At 37.6% G+C, this 17,733-nt stretch overlaps 1 protein-coding gene across 3 annotated transcripts in view; it reads right to left on the minus strand.

Annotated features, from left to right (window-relative positions):
• Positions 1-8,874, minus strand: part of map3k1 (mitogen-activated protein kinase kinase kinase 1, E3 ubiquitin protein ligase) — a 63,455-nt gene extending 54,581 nt beyond the window's left edge. For 2 of the 3 annotated variants that reach the window (XM_015607366.3, XM_049469014.1), the window contains exon 1: positions 8,321-8,873. In XM_015607366.3, coding sequence (XP_015462852.3) covers positions 8,321-8,829 — 509 coding nt within the window. In that variant the 5' untranslated portion in view covers positions 8,830-8,873. Of the gene's footprint in view, positions 1-8,320 lie in introns of all 3 variants that reach the window. The other variant, XM_049469015.1, reaches the window with a different exon arrangement.
• Between the last annotated feature and the right edge of the window lie 8,859 nt (positions 8,875-17,733).

Raw genomic sequence — 17,733 nt, forward strand, 5'->3', positions numbered from 1 at the left:
AAATAATTAATTAATTTCAGGAATATAGTATAATAGTATTACAGCATAATCATAATGTGGCAACATAAATAATATAGCAAAAAATAATATAATGCAGCAAAAATATTGCAGAATATTTAGTGCATGCATATAAACTGCAAACTAAAAACATTATACAATAAATACACTTGAAGCTTCACAGTAAATAATAGACTACTTTTAAGACAGAATATCTCTATTATCACGATATGGATTTTTAATATCACGATATTTCTGTATCACGATATATTGTATACGATATAATATTGCCCATCTATCCATCTGGCACCCACTATGAGGCCTTGTTCAAACTCTCACAAGATAACACCTCAACATATACAGGTATGGGTGTTGCCAAGCTGTCCCCTGTGGTAAAACTTTGTTCATGTTCAATTTGTATAATGTACATTTATTTTAAAAATAATGCATGCTAAGGGTGAATAATATTGTGAACAATATTATACCCTGAAAAATTGTGAAAAAAATCAGTGTTTTGTCGTATCGCCAAGTATCGCTGAGTATAGTTATCGTGAAAATACCATGAAATATTGTGATATTATTTTAGGGCCATATCACCCACCCCTAATACATGCTACATATTGCAATTAAAACACATTAAACAACTTTAATACAAATATCTCCAATGAAGACAAAGGAACCTTCAGTCAACAGCAGAAACCCGGTCTCCACCAAATCCTGCTTTATTCCTAAGAGCCAAAGTGTCACATGTCACACGCAAACGTCACTGACTCATTCACTAGACTAGCACTAGACACCAGCCTCCCAGCAGGTTCAAGAGACCGCCTGTCTGTATACGTTCCCACTCTTTATTTTATCTTCTGCCAGGGTATATCCGTCATGAGGGCTTCCAATAAAAGCCCTGGGACTTCATAAAGCTCTCGGAAATTCTTATTACCGTATCGCTTTCCCAGGAGGAGGTTTCCCATGGGAACTGCCGCAACCTACAGCACGTCCCTGTGCCAAGTTTAAGGCAGGCAGGCAGGCAGGCAGGCTGAGTGTCCTCCTTCGCTCGTACCTCAGCACTGAAGTCATTCTGGCTCCAGATGTGGGGCCACAGCTAATTTGAGGGCAGCTCCGAGAAGGTCAGTTTTATGAAGTCAAGTCTGTCAAAACCTCTTTTACAAGCTTGCTGGTGGTGGTGAGTCACATACAGCGCTCTCGTCATGTGTGTAAAGACACAAGAGACGGAGTTCCAGATACATTACTGTAACCAGGATCTGGGGAATTAACCTACTTCCACGTCCACACCATACACACAGTACATTAGAACATACAGTACAGTGTGGCCTACTAACATAAAGGTTAAAGAAAGAGCTTGAGCTCACAAACATGCTAATGTGGCTAAAAATAAGGAAAAGGTCAGTAAACACTACTTACATTATGGAGTTTTTAATTAGTTGTTCTAAACATGTAGCCTTTCTAAATGTCTCAATCCATAACCCCACAGATTTCCTCAATTATTATACACTGATCAGCAATTACATTAGTATCTCCTTCCTAATAATGAGTGGGCATGGCCTACAAAAGACCTCTGAAGGTGACCTGAGATATGTGTCACCAATACTATGTTAGCAGAAGATCCCCTAATAAGGTCTGTAAGTTGTTAGGTTGTACCTCCACGGATCATATCAATGCGTCTTAAAACCCTTGGACCATATTTAAGACTCCTGACTGATGTTTGGAGATGTTTTGACCCAGTCCGGTTTCCTATTTGTACTTTCTTGGACCACGTTTGGGAGGTACAGAATACTACAATGCCATGGACAATCCCCGCCCCCCTGATATTTTGGAGATGTCTCGATCCAGCCTGGTTTACTGGTTGTCCATTCTTGGACCACATTTGGTAGGTACACAATCCTGCATCCCAGGGGACACTACACAAACCCTGCCTGATGTTTTGTAGATGTTTTGACCCAGTCCAGTTCACCGGTTGTCTTTTTTTTTTTTTTTAGCACTTTTTGTAGGTACAGACTACTGAATACTGGGAACGCCTTGCAAGACCTGCCTGATGCTGTGGAAACTTTCGGACCCAAATGTCTAGTCGTAACGATTGATGCCTTCTCAAAGTGTCTTATATTCTTGGGCTTCTTAAATCATTTACTTGATATCAGAAACCCCCCACAAAACACGACGGATGTTAGGAGATGTTTTGACCCAGTTCAGTATACTTTTTGTATTTTTTTGGACCACATTTGGGAGGTACAGAATACTGCATCCAAGTATCCCACCCAGTTGGCTGGTGCCACTGTAGTTCAAGGTTTTGCACTTTATCACTCAGTGGTGCTAATGGTGTGACAGATTGGTGTATATTTTCATTATTTGCACACTTCTTCCAAGAATAGAGGGTGTAGGGCTTCAGGGAAGTACAGTATCTGTCAAAGTTGAGCCATCATGACTCAATCCCATGGTGAAGGAACAGCAGATAACAGCAGAAAAATCCTCTACAGCCAAGAAAATCACTGTGAACTTGTTCAACTGCTATACTAAATATTTCAGTTTCAGTTAAAAACTTCCACAGCATTTTACAGTCTCTGTCCAAACAAACCTCCCATGTTTAGTTTCACACTACTGAGCAATCATAGAGTATTTAACTTGACTAGATTAAAGAGCAGTGGTATTTTCTTTTCCAGGGGAGGTATCTTATCCCGCATCTGACCGGCTGTCTACTGTAAACCAGAATGTCAGAACTTCTGCCACATCCGCTGGAAATGCAAACAAATTAATTACGATCCTGTGGGCTGGGAACACCCAGTGGAGCCACACCAACTCAATCCACTGTAAAGGAAACTCTAGGCCCTGCCGCTCGCACTGCAGCTGTAGCCCATCCATTGCTAAATGATCAGCTGATACTGGTTAGGAAATACAGCCCACATCTAAAAACAACAATGACTGGCTTTGAGGTAAGAGCTCAGATCTGTGTATAAACTCTAAAAATGGCAAAGGAGCAAACTAGGGATGGTCTGATTCAGCTTTTTCTTGCTGTAAAACGTATTCATGTATGGCCAATCTTGAGCATTAATCCATTATTAGTGCTTAGCTAAGGCACTTGCTTTAAATTATTTGTTTTGTAGTAGCGGAAACATACACTTAAGCATGAAAAATAAAAAGGTATGACCAAAGGTCCTTTGAGTTAGGCCATATATAATCACTTTTGGATCATAAAGGTTCTTCTTTTACCTACCTTCTAATGCCTGAGCATCACTTAGCAGAATGAGTGGAACAGATTATCTTTGCAACAATTGTGCATTGGGGTGGGAGATATAGCAAAAATATAAAAATCACAATAAATCTACACATTTCAGAATACACAGATGGGATAATCATATACTACTTGAAAAATTATGAGTTTCTTTAATTTAACCAAACTGAAAACCTCTGGAATATAATCAAGAGGAAGATGGATGATAACAAGCCATCAAACCAAGCTGAACTGCTTGAATTTTTGCACCAAGAGTGCAGGCATAAAGTTATCCAAAAGCAGTGTGTAAGACTGGTGGAGGAGAACATGCCAAGATGCATGAAAACTGTGATTAAAAACCAGGGTTATTGCACCAAATATTAATTTCTGAACTCTTAAAACTTTATGAATATGAACTTGTGTTTTTTGCATTATTTGAGGTCTGAAATCTCTGCATCTTTTTGCCATTTCAGCTATTTCTCATTTTCTGCAAATAAATGCTTTAAATTATACTATTTTTATTTGGAGAAATGTTGTCTGTAGCTTATAGAATAAAACAACTGTGATCATTTTACTCAAACATTTACCTAAAAATAGCAAAATTAGAGAAACTGATTCAGAAACTGAAGTGGTCTCTTAATTTTTTCCAGAGCTGTATATACTTAATGTAACCCAACCACTGTTCAGTCGTATATAATGTATAGCTATACGTCATACTATAATCTATTTTAAAAAGGATTAGTATGAGAAATGAAACAAATCCACTTGATCAGATCAGTGCATCACCAGAACTAATTTAAAGAAGATGGCCCAAAAAGAATCTGTTACATTTATAATTTACCACTAAAGATTTGTCTCAGTAAACCTGTCGGAGGTGTTTCTCGTCAACTTGGCCGAGTGAAATTTAACCTGCATGGCCAAGTGACCCCTGGCTCTTCACATGAAACAGTCCCTACAGTGATCAAGCGGGAAGCCTTCAAAGGAAACAAAGGCGATCCCGAGCTCTGAATAATTTAGCTTCTTTAAAACTGTGGCAACCCGATGAGACGTTTGAGAAGCCGACTTCTTTTGATCTCCCCTCGAGCAGACGCCGCGCAACCGTGTACAGACAGATGGGCTCATCCCGAACGCTGGAGCGCGGAGACAGCCAAACATCTGTTTCTGGAAGCTTTTCAACACCTGTCTTGAGAAGAGCTTCTACCTGTGACATTTGTTCGGGGGGAGAGACAGCCGTGTATAGGCACAAAGGAACCTGCTGCTCCTCTTCTCACCTGAGGGGACGTGACGGTAAGTGAATCAGGGCGCTGACGCAAAACGGGCTGCTGTGACTCAGATTGCCTTTATGTCTCTAACATGCAAGTGTAAGTAAACAGAGTGGAGCTAAGGAAAGCACCTGCCTGCTTAAAAACAAAAAGATACAGAACTCACGTATATCTGGTATACAGCCCGATTTAGTCTGACTAAAAATAGGGTAACACAAAACATTTTATAACCACAATCTGGTTTAGCATCAGTGAACAACAGAAACACACACTAAAGGCTTGAATTAGAAATTCATAAATTAAAAAAGTGTTGGAATTAGCTATAATTGCACCAACAGAAACTAGTGGCCAATCAATCAATCACAATAGCCATACAGCCACAAAATCCCAAAACAGGATCTACTTGGACTAACATTACAGACAACTGTGTAAATACATCAAATATCCAGTTGAAATATTGGTCAAATCTAATAATATTCACAATACAGGCTGTCACAATTACATGTATAATTACATGATTAAATTATTGTACAATAAATGGAAATTACCTCAATCATTTTTTATTGTGTTTGTTTACATATATAACAGTAAACTGCCTTTTTTAGACAGTCATGCAATAGCAGTGGTTCAATAATTATTGTGACTGACCTAGTCAAAATAATCCTTTATATAACAGCATTACAGTGCATGTACACCCATTAAAAGAGCAATAAACTTTTAATTATTAAGTATATTCAGATATGAGAATGGATATACAGTATAAAACAATGAAATATTCTACATTAAAAAATAATAATAATAAAAAATGCTGTTTTAAACATCCATAAACTGGCTCCTTAACATTAATGGACATTTTCTTGCTAAGAACCTGACTGTCAATGTCTCATAAATCAATGTAATTATCAGGATATGCCTATTTACAATAGAGCTTTTTTAATTCAAAATAATTAATAATATGTTTTTTGATTTAAAAAAAAAAAGTAATAATAATTTGCCACACTTGCCCATAAAAGCTAATTTTAATCATCTACCAATGCAATATAATCTCTGTGCATCACTCTTTATTCGGCTTTACTGGAATTCTACTTACACTCAGGGGTGGCTTAACCCACTTTCCTGGACAACCAACCCAGATAATGAGCTTTTCTGAGCCATTCCTTCACTTTTCAGCCTCCTGCTCGTTAATCATACCTGGTACAGTTGCAGAAACCATCAGCTTACAATCCTCCAAATATACTCCCAACTCACAAACCCAAATATTCAAAAATACATTTATCTACATTAAAAAAATAATAATAAATGTACATAACAACATGTCACGCAACTGTACAGACATGCCACTTTCTGACATGAGGGCACTTCCAGATCTCTGAGCTCCACTTCATCAATGTTTACCATCAGCTTTTCCTTTTAAGGGAAAAAGCCAGCAGGGGGGCAATCATTTAGGCAACCTTGAGTAAACAAGCTCCCAACAGTGAAAATAAGGTGCCTGCATCACTTTGTGTTGTGCTGAAGTGGATAACAATTAAAGATGGGGGGAAAAAAAACACTGATCAAACCACAAATCTCATTTTTGTGGCTTTTTTTATGGCTTGGCATTGTGAATGAGAATATTCTTTATTAAAATAGATATGTGGTCCAGGACTAGGTTCAATTCCTGTCTAGGAAACAACCCAAGGTCATATTAAGGCAAGTTTGTTTATGGGAAAAGTGACAGAGTACATATACACATGGTCTGGAGAAGTGTTGGGTTTAGTTTAAGAGCCATTGTGTAGGCTGTGCCAGAGTTAATATTGTCTTAAGCACTCCTGCTGGATCACCTGGGCAATTCTAATAGGGCAATATATATTTATCATATTCAATGTAACTTAATGGACGTAAAAAGCAGACCTCCAGCCACGACAGAGTAATACACAGGCCTATACTTACAGCAGTAAAACGATTCCTGAATTAAATGCAACATTGGAGTGCCTACCAAAGCTGAACCACGAAACACCGAAATCGCTGCTAATGTAAATCAAAGCCGTCCAGTCTGATAAATTAAAGGCTTTTAATGCTTAAACACATAAATGCATGTTTGGATGATATTATCCTCATCTTTGTGGTTTAATATTGGGAGACAGATCAGAAAGATTTAAAGCTGTTCACCCCTCACATCAAAAACTGCGCAACTCTACTAAGCTGATAACATCTGGGGGCCCACCTCAGCAGGTGGGCGACACGGATTTAGTGATTCTGATTGGAGCAGGATGCTCAGCAAAAAACAACCCAGTTTTATGGTACAAAATAAAAACTGAAAAAGAGAAAAGTATAACACCCAACCACGTCAATACAACCCATGCAGCAAATACAATATGTAAAAGAAATGCAGATCAATAATGCTCCATAATATGCATATGAGTAGTATTCTAATAAATAGGTCTAATTTCATATGATGGGAAAACAGCATTAGTTCTGCAATAAATTATGCTATGGATTAATAATTAATAGGACACTTTGGATGAGCATCAAACCGAACATAAAAACAAATGAGATGCAGCTAGATAAATATGAATATTATAATCACAATATTTGCTGTGATATTTTGACACAGACAAAAATACATGAGGCAGATTCTCAGCAACTGCTTTTGAAAATTGTTATCCTAAATCAAAACGTGCTGTACCCAAACCAATTAAACAGTACTGATCTGACAAACACTGATGATAGTTTGTCAATATTGTAATTCAAGCAGTCTTTTATTGACTGTTAAGCTTAAAGGGTACTTTTTGTATAACTGCACTTAGTATTTTGGTACAGTTTTTTGGCTACATTACATTATTTTTATGTTAAAATTTATTTATGCATTTATTTATATACATTTATTTTGTTGGAGTAGTATTTTGTAGTATCAAAAAATATTGTTATCACAAAAACAGAAATATTGTGATATTAGTTTAGGGTGATACATCACACACCCCAAATCACGGTGCAATAAGAGAGGATTTGTAATTAAAACTCTGTACCAACACTTATATCACAGCTATATCTACAGGATGCTCAGAAAAGTACACAGTGATGAAAGATCAATATCGTCTAGGCCTGCCACGATAAGTACATTATCGACTTATTGTACAACAAATGGAAATTAACATATGTTTATTTAGCTGTTTATTTGTATGTTTGTTCACATATATAAAATGAACAGTATTTTAGACAGGCATGATATACAAGACCAATGCTTCCATAACTACAACTCCATACACACAGTGTGGGCAGGCTGCAGAAGGTGAAGAAAAAAAGTATATACAGGTCTGGAGAAAAATAAGAGACAACTTAAATCATAAGTTTCTTTGATTTTACCAAATTGAAAAGGAATTAAGAAGAAGATGGATGATCACAAGCCAAACTAAAGTGGTCTCTTTTCCATTTTTTCCAGAGCTGCATTTTTAATAAACTATAATTAATTTAATTTCTGCCAACTTAGAAAAAGTGTGTAATTGCTTTAAATTTTGATTTATGGTTATGTCTGCAGTATTAAATGTTCTTAAATGGCAAATATATAAAATAAGGCAAAAGTTTCTGGGACGATATATCGTCCACATAATAATCTTATCGTGACAGGACTAATATCGATCACATATCATACAGATTGTTCAGCCCCAGTTTCGAACTCAGAGTCTGACTTCAGTAGAACAACGAGCTGGAGTTTCTGAGAACTTCTTAGAGCTACTTTACAGTTTATACAAGTTTTACAGACACATTATCCAGGTGAATCGCAGCGGCAGAGAGACAGTACTGGAGTAAAAAATCTCCTTATCAGCCCCAAAAATGCTCATTATCAGCCTTGAATCTTTCTTACCTCTGCTGGTTCAGTTCTCCTGGAGCTCCGGCTGCAGCATTATCAGCGCAGAGTTGGTCGCTGCTGCTTCTGAAAGAAGTTTTAAGCAATTCCTGCGCGGCTGCGGCCAGACTGCCGCCGCTGCTCTGCTTATCGAGGAGCGGGTGTTCAGTCAGGGAGCTGCTGCTGCTGTGCTGGACGCGGTGGCTCTGCTGCAGGAGAGTCGCCTGCACTGCGCCGGGAGAGGACGCGGATAAGAAGTGGAGCTGCGCCGCCGCGGCTGAGGGAGCTGCCCCGCTCTCGGAAGCCAGCAGCAGCGACTCGGACCCGTCCAGATCCACGCTCCGCACTTTCCGCAGTTCTTTACGTCTCCATTGCGAACTCTCCGCCGCGCTTCGCTTCGCCTTGCCGGCGGCACCGCTCGGGAGACCGGGCACGCTGGAGCTTCCACGCGGAGAGTTCCCCGCGTCTAAACCGCCGCTCGAGTCCAACGGTCCTGACGACGAGGTCCGGCTCCCCGCCGTCGCCATTTTCTGTGCTGAATTTTGCCACTTAATAGGTTTGTGTGGTGAGTGAGTGGAGAGAGGGGAGGGGGGGCACGCGGGAAGCGGGGCGGAGCGAGGGCAGGCACTCCGCTCTGTTTACATAGTGATGGAGAGTTCGATTCATCCGAGCGAACCGACTCCTCAGAGTGAATCGAATCACTCCAACTCACCTGCAACTAAACTGACAGGAGCAGGTTCACTTATATTTAACGAACCGATTCCCAACAATTGCCCAGTTTACAAAGTAAACTTCTAATGCTGACCATACACTATATGGCTTTGAAAAGACTCTGAAAAGACTTGTTACTATTTGCAAGGCTGCAACTAGCTTTTTAAATTTTATTTATATATATACTTTTATTATTTTGTACTTTTCCACGGAAACCGTGTCCCTATCACTATCATTGTAAGGCTGTTGGAAATGCTGTGGGTGACGAAGGAGGGCTATTGATTTTTTTTCTCCCTTTTTCCTTCTCTCTCTATATTAATATATGTCCTCCCTTAAGAATAATGCATTGTTGCAGAGTGAAATAAAGTGAGAGGGGTGGTGGCGGGCCAAAAAAAAATTTAAAAATAGTATTCGTTATCACATTTCACTACACCCCAAGTCCATTTCACACCGGATTTCTACTTTAAACAAACAAACAAACCATATTAATAATAACAACAATAATAATAATAATAATAATAATAATAATAATTATTATTATTAAAGTCAATTTTTGATGACTACTTTTTGATTATGTTTTTTGATTATTATTATTTTTTGACTCAATTACAATTTACAAAGCAATACATAAAAACTATCATTCTATAAAAAAAAACATTAAATGTACCACCACTATTGACTTCTGTTTTATTTATTAACTTTTAAACAAACATGTTTTCCAATTTTAGTATTATTGTCTAACTACACTATATACTGTAGATACCATGTGATCTTCATTTAAAATGCAATAAAACTAGTGTAGTGTAACATATAAGACAATGTGGATGTTATACCCCAAAAATAAAAAATAAAAATAATTATGCAAAAGCTGCTGATAAAAGTTTAATATATGAATATTTTGTCATATGATATAATTTAAAAATGTCTTTTTGGTGTATGGGGTTGTATATCATTATTTAGATATTTTTGTAAGTTTTTGAAGTGATTAATGCTTTTTGTTGAAGAATTATTTTAAGCTTTTCGTATAGAACAGGACTTGTGTGTATGTTATGGTTAAAGTTTGCTTGATTTGGGAGTTAGTTCGACTGATTTAGGTAAAAGAATCGTTTAAAAAGATTCGTTCAGAGTCGGATCAGCGTGAGAACTATCACATTCTCACGCGGAGCGTTCATTCAACACGGGGACTGTCATTGACTTAACACTACTGAATAGTTAGCAGCACTGCCTTTAAATTCACCAGCTCCTTTATTTCACTCAAATATTTCACTTACAGTTTATTTATATTGTTGAGTAATTAATGTTCATCTAAAAGGTTTTCATTGTTTGGGCCTTTTCTACACTTAAATCTCCATTACAAGAACACAGTTAAGGCCATAAGAATATAATACAAAGAAGATATGCAGTATATATTTAATGTGAGTTAAGTTTCATACAAACAATACTAAATTAAACAATACTTATTTTTTAAGAAGTTTTTACACAGCACTAAGAATAACGTCAGATTGGCAAAAATTGATAAAAATTGTATATCAAATCATGGCACCTGCAGTGAATTGAATCTCAGGTTTGTGTTACACTATAAGTTTCTCTCTGCCAAACTTTTATTCACAAATGCCTCCAGCAAGGCATCTTCACTTAAGAAAAAAGTTAAAAAGAGCTGCATTGGAGCTTGTGTTACTGGGCGGCCAGCAAAAACAATTTCCTTTTAATTTAATGTAAGTAAAGTTTAACACAAATAATATTAAATTTAATCAAATTGAAGTCAACATCAAATTAATGTATTATAATAATTAAATTCTGATGTCGGAGATCAACATTGTTTTCATGTTAGAAATGAAAAAATGTCATTCAATAAAATGTTGCTATCTGGTTTGGGTTATTAAAGAAGATTTAGAAGTAAAATCTATTAACAAAATATGCTATATAATCTTTGCATGTAATTTGAAATAGGTTTGTGTGACTTTTATTATGGATTTATCTGTATCTATAAAAAATCCTACTTTTAAAACCCTTTAAGCTAGCTCTCACTGGTGTGAATGTGGCTGCTTGACATTGGACGGTAAAGCTAATATGGGTAAATTCATAACATCACATCATGGCTGTTTGAAAAGTGAAGCTAATGCCTTCATATCAAAATAACATCATAGTTAATTATTTCCTTTTACCTCATAACAGCTGAGAAATTATTGGCTGTGTGTCTGTGTGTGGTTCATTGTGTGCCGGTTTTCTGGGCCAGTCGGTGGCCTGGGAAGAGTGATGGCTTTGTGAACCTACAAATTACATGTTCTTCTGAATAAATCTGTCTTTTGTGTTGTTTCCGTCTTCCAGGTTATGTAAGGGCCTTTAGTGCCCCAGAAACAAACCAGATTTTAGCATCTGAAAGGAATTAACCTATTTTATTAGTGGACAAATGAGGGATTACGTATCACAGTTTTATTATAAAAAGATAATTCATTAAGCTCTGTTTTCTCTTAGGGGACCAGCACAGTATATGAACAAAATGAGCCAAGATATTATTTTAGTAGTAATCTGATTTTAGCCAGTTTGATAGGGGAACTATACCAGTTTCTAAAATCTCTTTGGAATTAAATGACAAATGAAGACAAAGTTATTCTAAGAGGTTTGGGGTAAAATGTCTCTTTATAGAGAAAGTTGTCCACAGATGTCTGCAGAGTTTAATGCTTCTACATTTACGGCATTTTGCTGACGCTGTCATCCAGTGTGACTTACAAGGTTATTTCTATTACAGAAGTGGGTCAATGTAGCATTAGTAGTCTGCCCCAAGACTCTTATTAGTGTAGAGCAGTATATGAATTGAACCCCAGTCTCCCACATAATGTAGTAGCTCACTGACAGGGGGTGGTGTTATCCACTGCACCACACCATCCACATAGCTTCTAAAAGTTAGATAACAGAAAGTTATAATTTGAAATGATCAGGGATATAATAGCAGCTGTCTGCAATGTGCTTTTTACATTGTTTTTATTTTCCACAGAGATTAAAACCTAGTCATAGACTTTCTTTTTCTTTCACTGGTAAATCTCCACTGGAAATGGCTGTGTAGTCTAAGACTAGGTTTTAGAATAATACTTTTTTTTTGGGAAAACTGTCCCAAAATGTGCTATGTGAAATATTACTATCTATTAAAATTTTATAACAAACTTACTTTTCCTAAAAACCCTTTTTACATTATGTAATAATCTTGTATCTCCAAAATATGAACTTTCAAGAATAGTCAGCGTAAAAGAATCTGAGCCCAACTCTGTTTGGAGCATTTCTTTTGACCCATTCAGTATAATTTTTTCACCCAGCATTAAGAATAATGTCAGGTTGGCAGGTTATGACAAAAAGTGAAAAATTGGCAAACATTGGAGATATTGTTTTGACAATATAAAATTTTGGCACCTGCAGTCACTTCAGTCTCAGTCTCAGTTTTTCTCAGGCGTACTTTTATCCTTAAATGTCCAGCGAGGCATCTCCACTTTGTTTTCCAGAGCTGGTAAAGTTAAAAAGAGCTGCATTGGAGCTTTAGGTACTGGGCGGCCAGCAAAAACCATTTCCTGTCAACGTGGATCCAATCTATCACTGAGAGCTATTCTTAGCCAGTAGGGCTTCCTCTGCAGCTCCTGCATTTCCTGCTCACGTGGAACGCTCCACAAACTATTTGTGCTCTCTCTTCTGTCATCTCAGCTCGCCTCAGCTCTTCAGCTCAGCGCCGTCCACTTTTAACTTCAGCTGAGTTCAGAGCTTTTGTGGAATCACGTCAATTGAAGTAGGCAAGTTTACATTAAATGCTGGAGTGGGTTCAAAACGAATATTCAGCACGGATCAGTGATTCTATTTTCTATAATTATACAACAGTGTCTTATTTTTCTTTTGAACTGTTTTCACAAGTACTTTTTGAGAAACCAGAGCATTCAGACTGAGACGCATCTGTACAGATCTGATTGTAATCACATTTCAGACCTCCTTTAGATTTAAGATTTGCTTAAATTAAGATTCAATATGTTTTTTTTTTTTTGCTGTCCAGACTATCAAAAATCTATCTCGATACAGTCTAGATCAGGGGTCTCAAAGTAGCGGCCCGCGGGCCACATGCGGCCCGCGACGCGGTTTCATACGGCCCCTCACGGGTTAACAAAATAAACATACATCTGGCCCGCAATTCAATGTAATTATTTATGCTTTATTATGTTCGTTTTCATATTTTATCTTAACTTGTATTTTGGTGTGTGTGCGTGTTTTTTTTTTTTTTTTTTTGCTTACGCTGCGTTGCCTGCTTTAGTAGTCTTCAGTAGCCTTCAACAGTCTAACCTTGCAGCCGTGGTGTGTCCACTAAACTCCGTAGTTATAAACATCCTGAGGTTAGCAGCGCGCTAACTGACCTGTTTATAATGTAATCCGAGCAGTGCCTCCGTGACGCTGCTCTAAACTGCTGCTGTTAGCTGCTTGGGCTGAAAGATGAACTGTAGAGAGCTGTATTATCCGGTTAGTGGGGTTATTTTATTTCATACACAGAAGAACTTACAAATTTTTAAAAACGCTCCAGACTGGCTCAGCTGAGCCCTGTAGCCCGTGGCTGGGCTGCAGCTCTGACTAAGCAAAGACTGCGGGCTTGTGGTGCTGCAGCTGCAGCTCCGACTAGTGGTTGGATGAGGAACTGCTAAATCTGAGGAAATGCTAAATCTGTCACAGCTCAAAATTTTTGATTTTATATTTATTAAGCCTTATTTCAGTATCAAACGTTTTGATCAAAGTTAATATAACTTATAAATTAAAAGGATTTATGTTAATAGAGCAACAAGCAACCATTTTTCCATGCAACTGTAATATTTGATTGAATAAATAGTATATTGAGAGTTATTTAACATTAAGGAGTAATTACATTCATTTTGTATTACATCTGGTTACATTTTCTTATATTTATAAGTTACATCTGGCCCTCAGAGGACAGCCAATATGCCAATGTGGCCCTCGGCCAAAATGAGTTTGAGACCCCTGGTCTAGATATACCTTAAATCGGTTTTGATCTGGCAGTCCGAACATAGCCATGATTCTCTTCACACCAGGTTACTTTATGATTTTTTAAGTCTTAAGATTATATCTTAATAAGGCCAAGACACATAAAAATACACGTGTAAACAATGAAACGAGAAATGAGAGGCGAACATGAAAAACACTAAGCCACTGTGCCACCCAAGGCTTAAAGGCTTCTTGGCTTTTTTATAGAAAAATTGCCCATAAAAATAACCCCGGAATAAAGATTATTATTGGTGGATTCGTCATGGTTTTATTAATGCATTTATTATTTAATATATTATTGTATTCAATGTGTTTATTGATTTATATGCATCACATACAAAACTGGAAAGACTGTACACTCACATTAACTTAAGATTATATCTTAAAAAGGTCAAGACACATAAAAATACAAGTGTAAACACATGGAAACATGGAAATTTCACCCAGATAGGGACTTGAACCGAGGACCCTATGGCTGAGAGGTGAACATGATACACACTAAGCCACTTTTTATAGAAAACATGGAATAATCATGGTTTTATTAATGCATTTATTATGTTATGTTTTATTTAATGTATTTATGGATTTATATGCATCACATACAAAGCTGGAAATACTGTAAATTCACTAGTTGTTTTAGATTGTTAATAAAAAAGTTAAACTCAAATGACTTTTGACATTTTGACCCTTCTCCTTACCACTACATTGAACCACTTTACAAAAAAACACATCTAAACGTTTTTACATCTAAAAAAAAAAAATATATTTTCGACATTTTAAATCAGTCATTAATAATTGAATTCTTCATTTATTTTGAGTCATTTTTTCATTATTAAAGCTATATCACCTTCACTCGTGGAAGGTTTTAGACTGTTCCCCGCCTCTTTTCCACAGTAACACATGACTGAGACTCAAACAAAGGCCTACGCTGGGCTGCCATGGTGACCTTTAGTGTCCCTGTTCACTCTTAATACGGAAAAGAGCCTCCCTAAGAGCTGCAGGTAGTAAAGCAGCTTATGTTCACCTCCGTTTGCTTTCTTTGTTGTGTGAGATGTTGAAAGAGTGTCACCTTGCAGGAGCGGGAACAGGAGCAGCAGCATTGATCACGTCGGCTCTGGTCAAGTCAAGTGTTTGAAAGAGCGAAGACAAAAGCACAGACTGACAGTCTCTGCGAGTGGAAGTCTATAATTATAGCACGGCTAGCACACAGAGAGCACGGCCCGTAACCTGTCGTTTGAATTCCTTAGCCATGCTAAGTTTGTTTACTGTTACTAATATAACTCAGAATGATGACGGTGTGGACAGAGGCCACTGACCCATGTGTTCTTGAATAGTGTACATTTAATTAGCCCAATTTATGGCTTATTACTGAAGCACAGTAATTAACTGAACTTGCTTTGTTGTTCAACATCTGGACAAACATAGAGTTAAACTTAGAGTTAAAATAATAGACCTGTTTTTAGACTTTCTTAATCAAAGAAAATACAGTACTGCAGCCCAAACCATTCATAAACTGTAATTTATTATTAAATTCCTAATGAAGCAGAAAATTAACTGAAATTGCTTTGTACTGCAACATCTGGACAAATATCTTTCTCTCTTCATTCAATTTGTTATGTGTGTGTGTTTAGTAATCAAATCATATACAGATTCAGATTTAGTAGTGGGTGCTTATTTTGACAGATTTGAGGATATTTTGTTCTATCCTGAAACTGCTTAGTAATTGAACATGTCTCTGGAGACACGTCCTTCTGTATTAGCAATATATTTCCACTGTCATTCAGAACTCTTGTATTTGAGCTTTACAGGAGAACAAATAAACTTTCTTAAACTAACAAAAAACCAACACAAATATTGGCCATAGCCAGTACAACCATTTGGAATGTCCTGAATAAGAAAGTCATCACTGGTGTACTATGTTAAAGATGTTTAACAGGTTGTCTTAGGAAAGCAAAAGCAGTTGATTACAGAAACATTGTAAGTGCTGTAAAGAAAGACCTTAAAACAACTGTTAGTTACATTAGCAACGGCCTAAACAGGGCAGGAGTGAAGGTATCACAATCTATAGAAGTCTGCATGAACAAAAATACAGAGGCTTCATGAGAAGAAGAAAACCAAAATAAAGGTCAGGCTGGAATTTGCAGTAGAAAGACAGATCTATGGACGTAACCTTCACCAATATGATGTAAAAGACTAAAATTGGGAGAAAAAAAGAATTTGCTCATGATCTTAAACATAACAGCTCATCTGTGAAACATAGTGGAGGTAGTGTCATGGCTTGAGCTTGCATTGCCTCTTCTGGGACAAATTCATTCATTTCAAATTCAAACGTCTACAGAAGCATTTTGTTTGCAAATTTAAAGATGCAACAAATTAGATTGGGTGATTTTTTTTATCAAGGCAGCAAGATAATGATCCAAAACACACAAGGATTAATAAGGATTTGCAACTTTTTAAATTTCCAATATTTTGCTTACAGGACAAGTGGGTGGGTTCAGATAAAAGGTGCTATCTTCGCAACTGTGTATCAGATCCATATGTAAATACCTGTAAATAAAAGCTGAAATATTGTTTTTTTAATGACAAACCCACATGTTTTCAGTCTATAACTGTTCCAATGCTTTTGGAGGGGGCTTCAATTTTTTTTTTTTGTCTTCCACGCTGTCCCAACCTTTTCTGATTGGCCCTGCTTTTCCCCTTCCTCTATCTGTTACAAAAGGACCAGCCCCTTTGTTTTCCTTCTGCCAGCAATATGAGGCTCATGTCAGCTTTCTAAATCTGTCCCGCAACTGTTGTTGAACTTTTGCATAGAGCTCCAGCAGATCACGCCACTCATTCCATTTGATTTGACATTGATTTCACACTGCCGGAGCGTCTGGCGGCCACACAAATGCCTTTAACCCCTGCGTGTCACACGCTTCATTTGCATCATGGGCTCTTGATGATTTCTTCACGACAGAGCTCCAGTCTGTCCTGATTCCCTCCAGATTTCCAGCTCCGAGACGCAGCCTGAGGAGCAGCTCCCGCTGGGCTGATTAAGCCTTTGCATGCAGCCCCAGCATCCGTCTGCAGGGCTGCTGGAGCTGGGACTGCGGCCCAGAATGTGTCACATGCGGGAGGAGGGGGCAGCTTTTGTCCTGGGAACCCCCACTTTAACCCCACCACCACCCCCCAAGGAGAGTACTAGGTGCATACCTTCAGAAGTGGCATTCCAGAGCTCAAGGGTTTGAACTGAGAAGACTACATATCCACACACACACACACACACACACACACACACTCACACAGAGTTAACCCCAGCTACTGTATGGATGCAAACATGCTAGAAGACTATGAAGAGAGAACTATGGCCAAAATAATAGAAACATTTCTAAAATTAATGATGTAAACTTGTTGTTCCCTGTTTGCTGTAATTACAGTGTCTACCCATCTACGACATCTAGACACTAAATCTTTGAACATTACTTTGATGATTTGATTGCATTCAGCCATAAGATCATTGGCAAGGCCAGGAAGCAATGGTTAAAGGTTGGAGGATTATTAGAATCATATTAAATAAAAATGATCCCAAAAGAATTGGATGGTATGAGTGTGTCATAGAGTGGAGGACAGCAAGTGAACACAGTGTTTAAAGTGTCTAAAAACTGGATGGTTGACTGGAGCTCCACCGCTCCAGAAAGCACAGCTCCACTGCTTCA

This window comes from Astyanax mexicanus, chromosome 20, assembly GCF_023375975.1.
Source record: "Astyanax mexicanus isolate ESR-SI-001 chromosome 20, AstMex3_surface, whole genome shotgun sequence".
Classification (NCBI taxonomy): Eukaryota; Metazoa; Chordata; class Actinopteri; order Characiformes; family Acestrorhamphidae; genus Astyanax; species Astyanax mexicanus.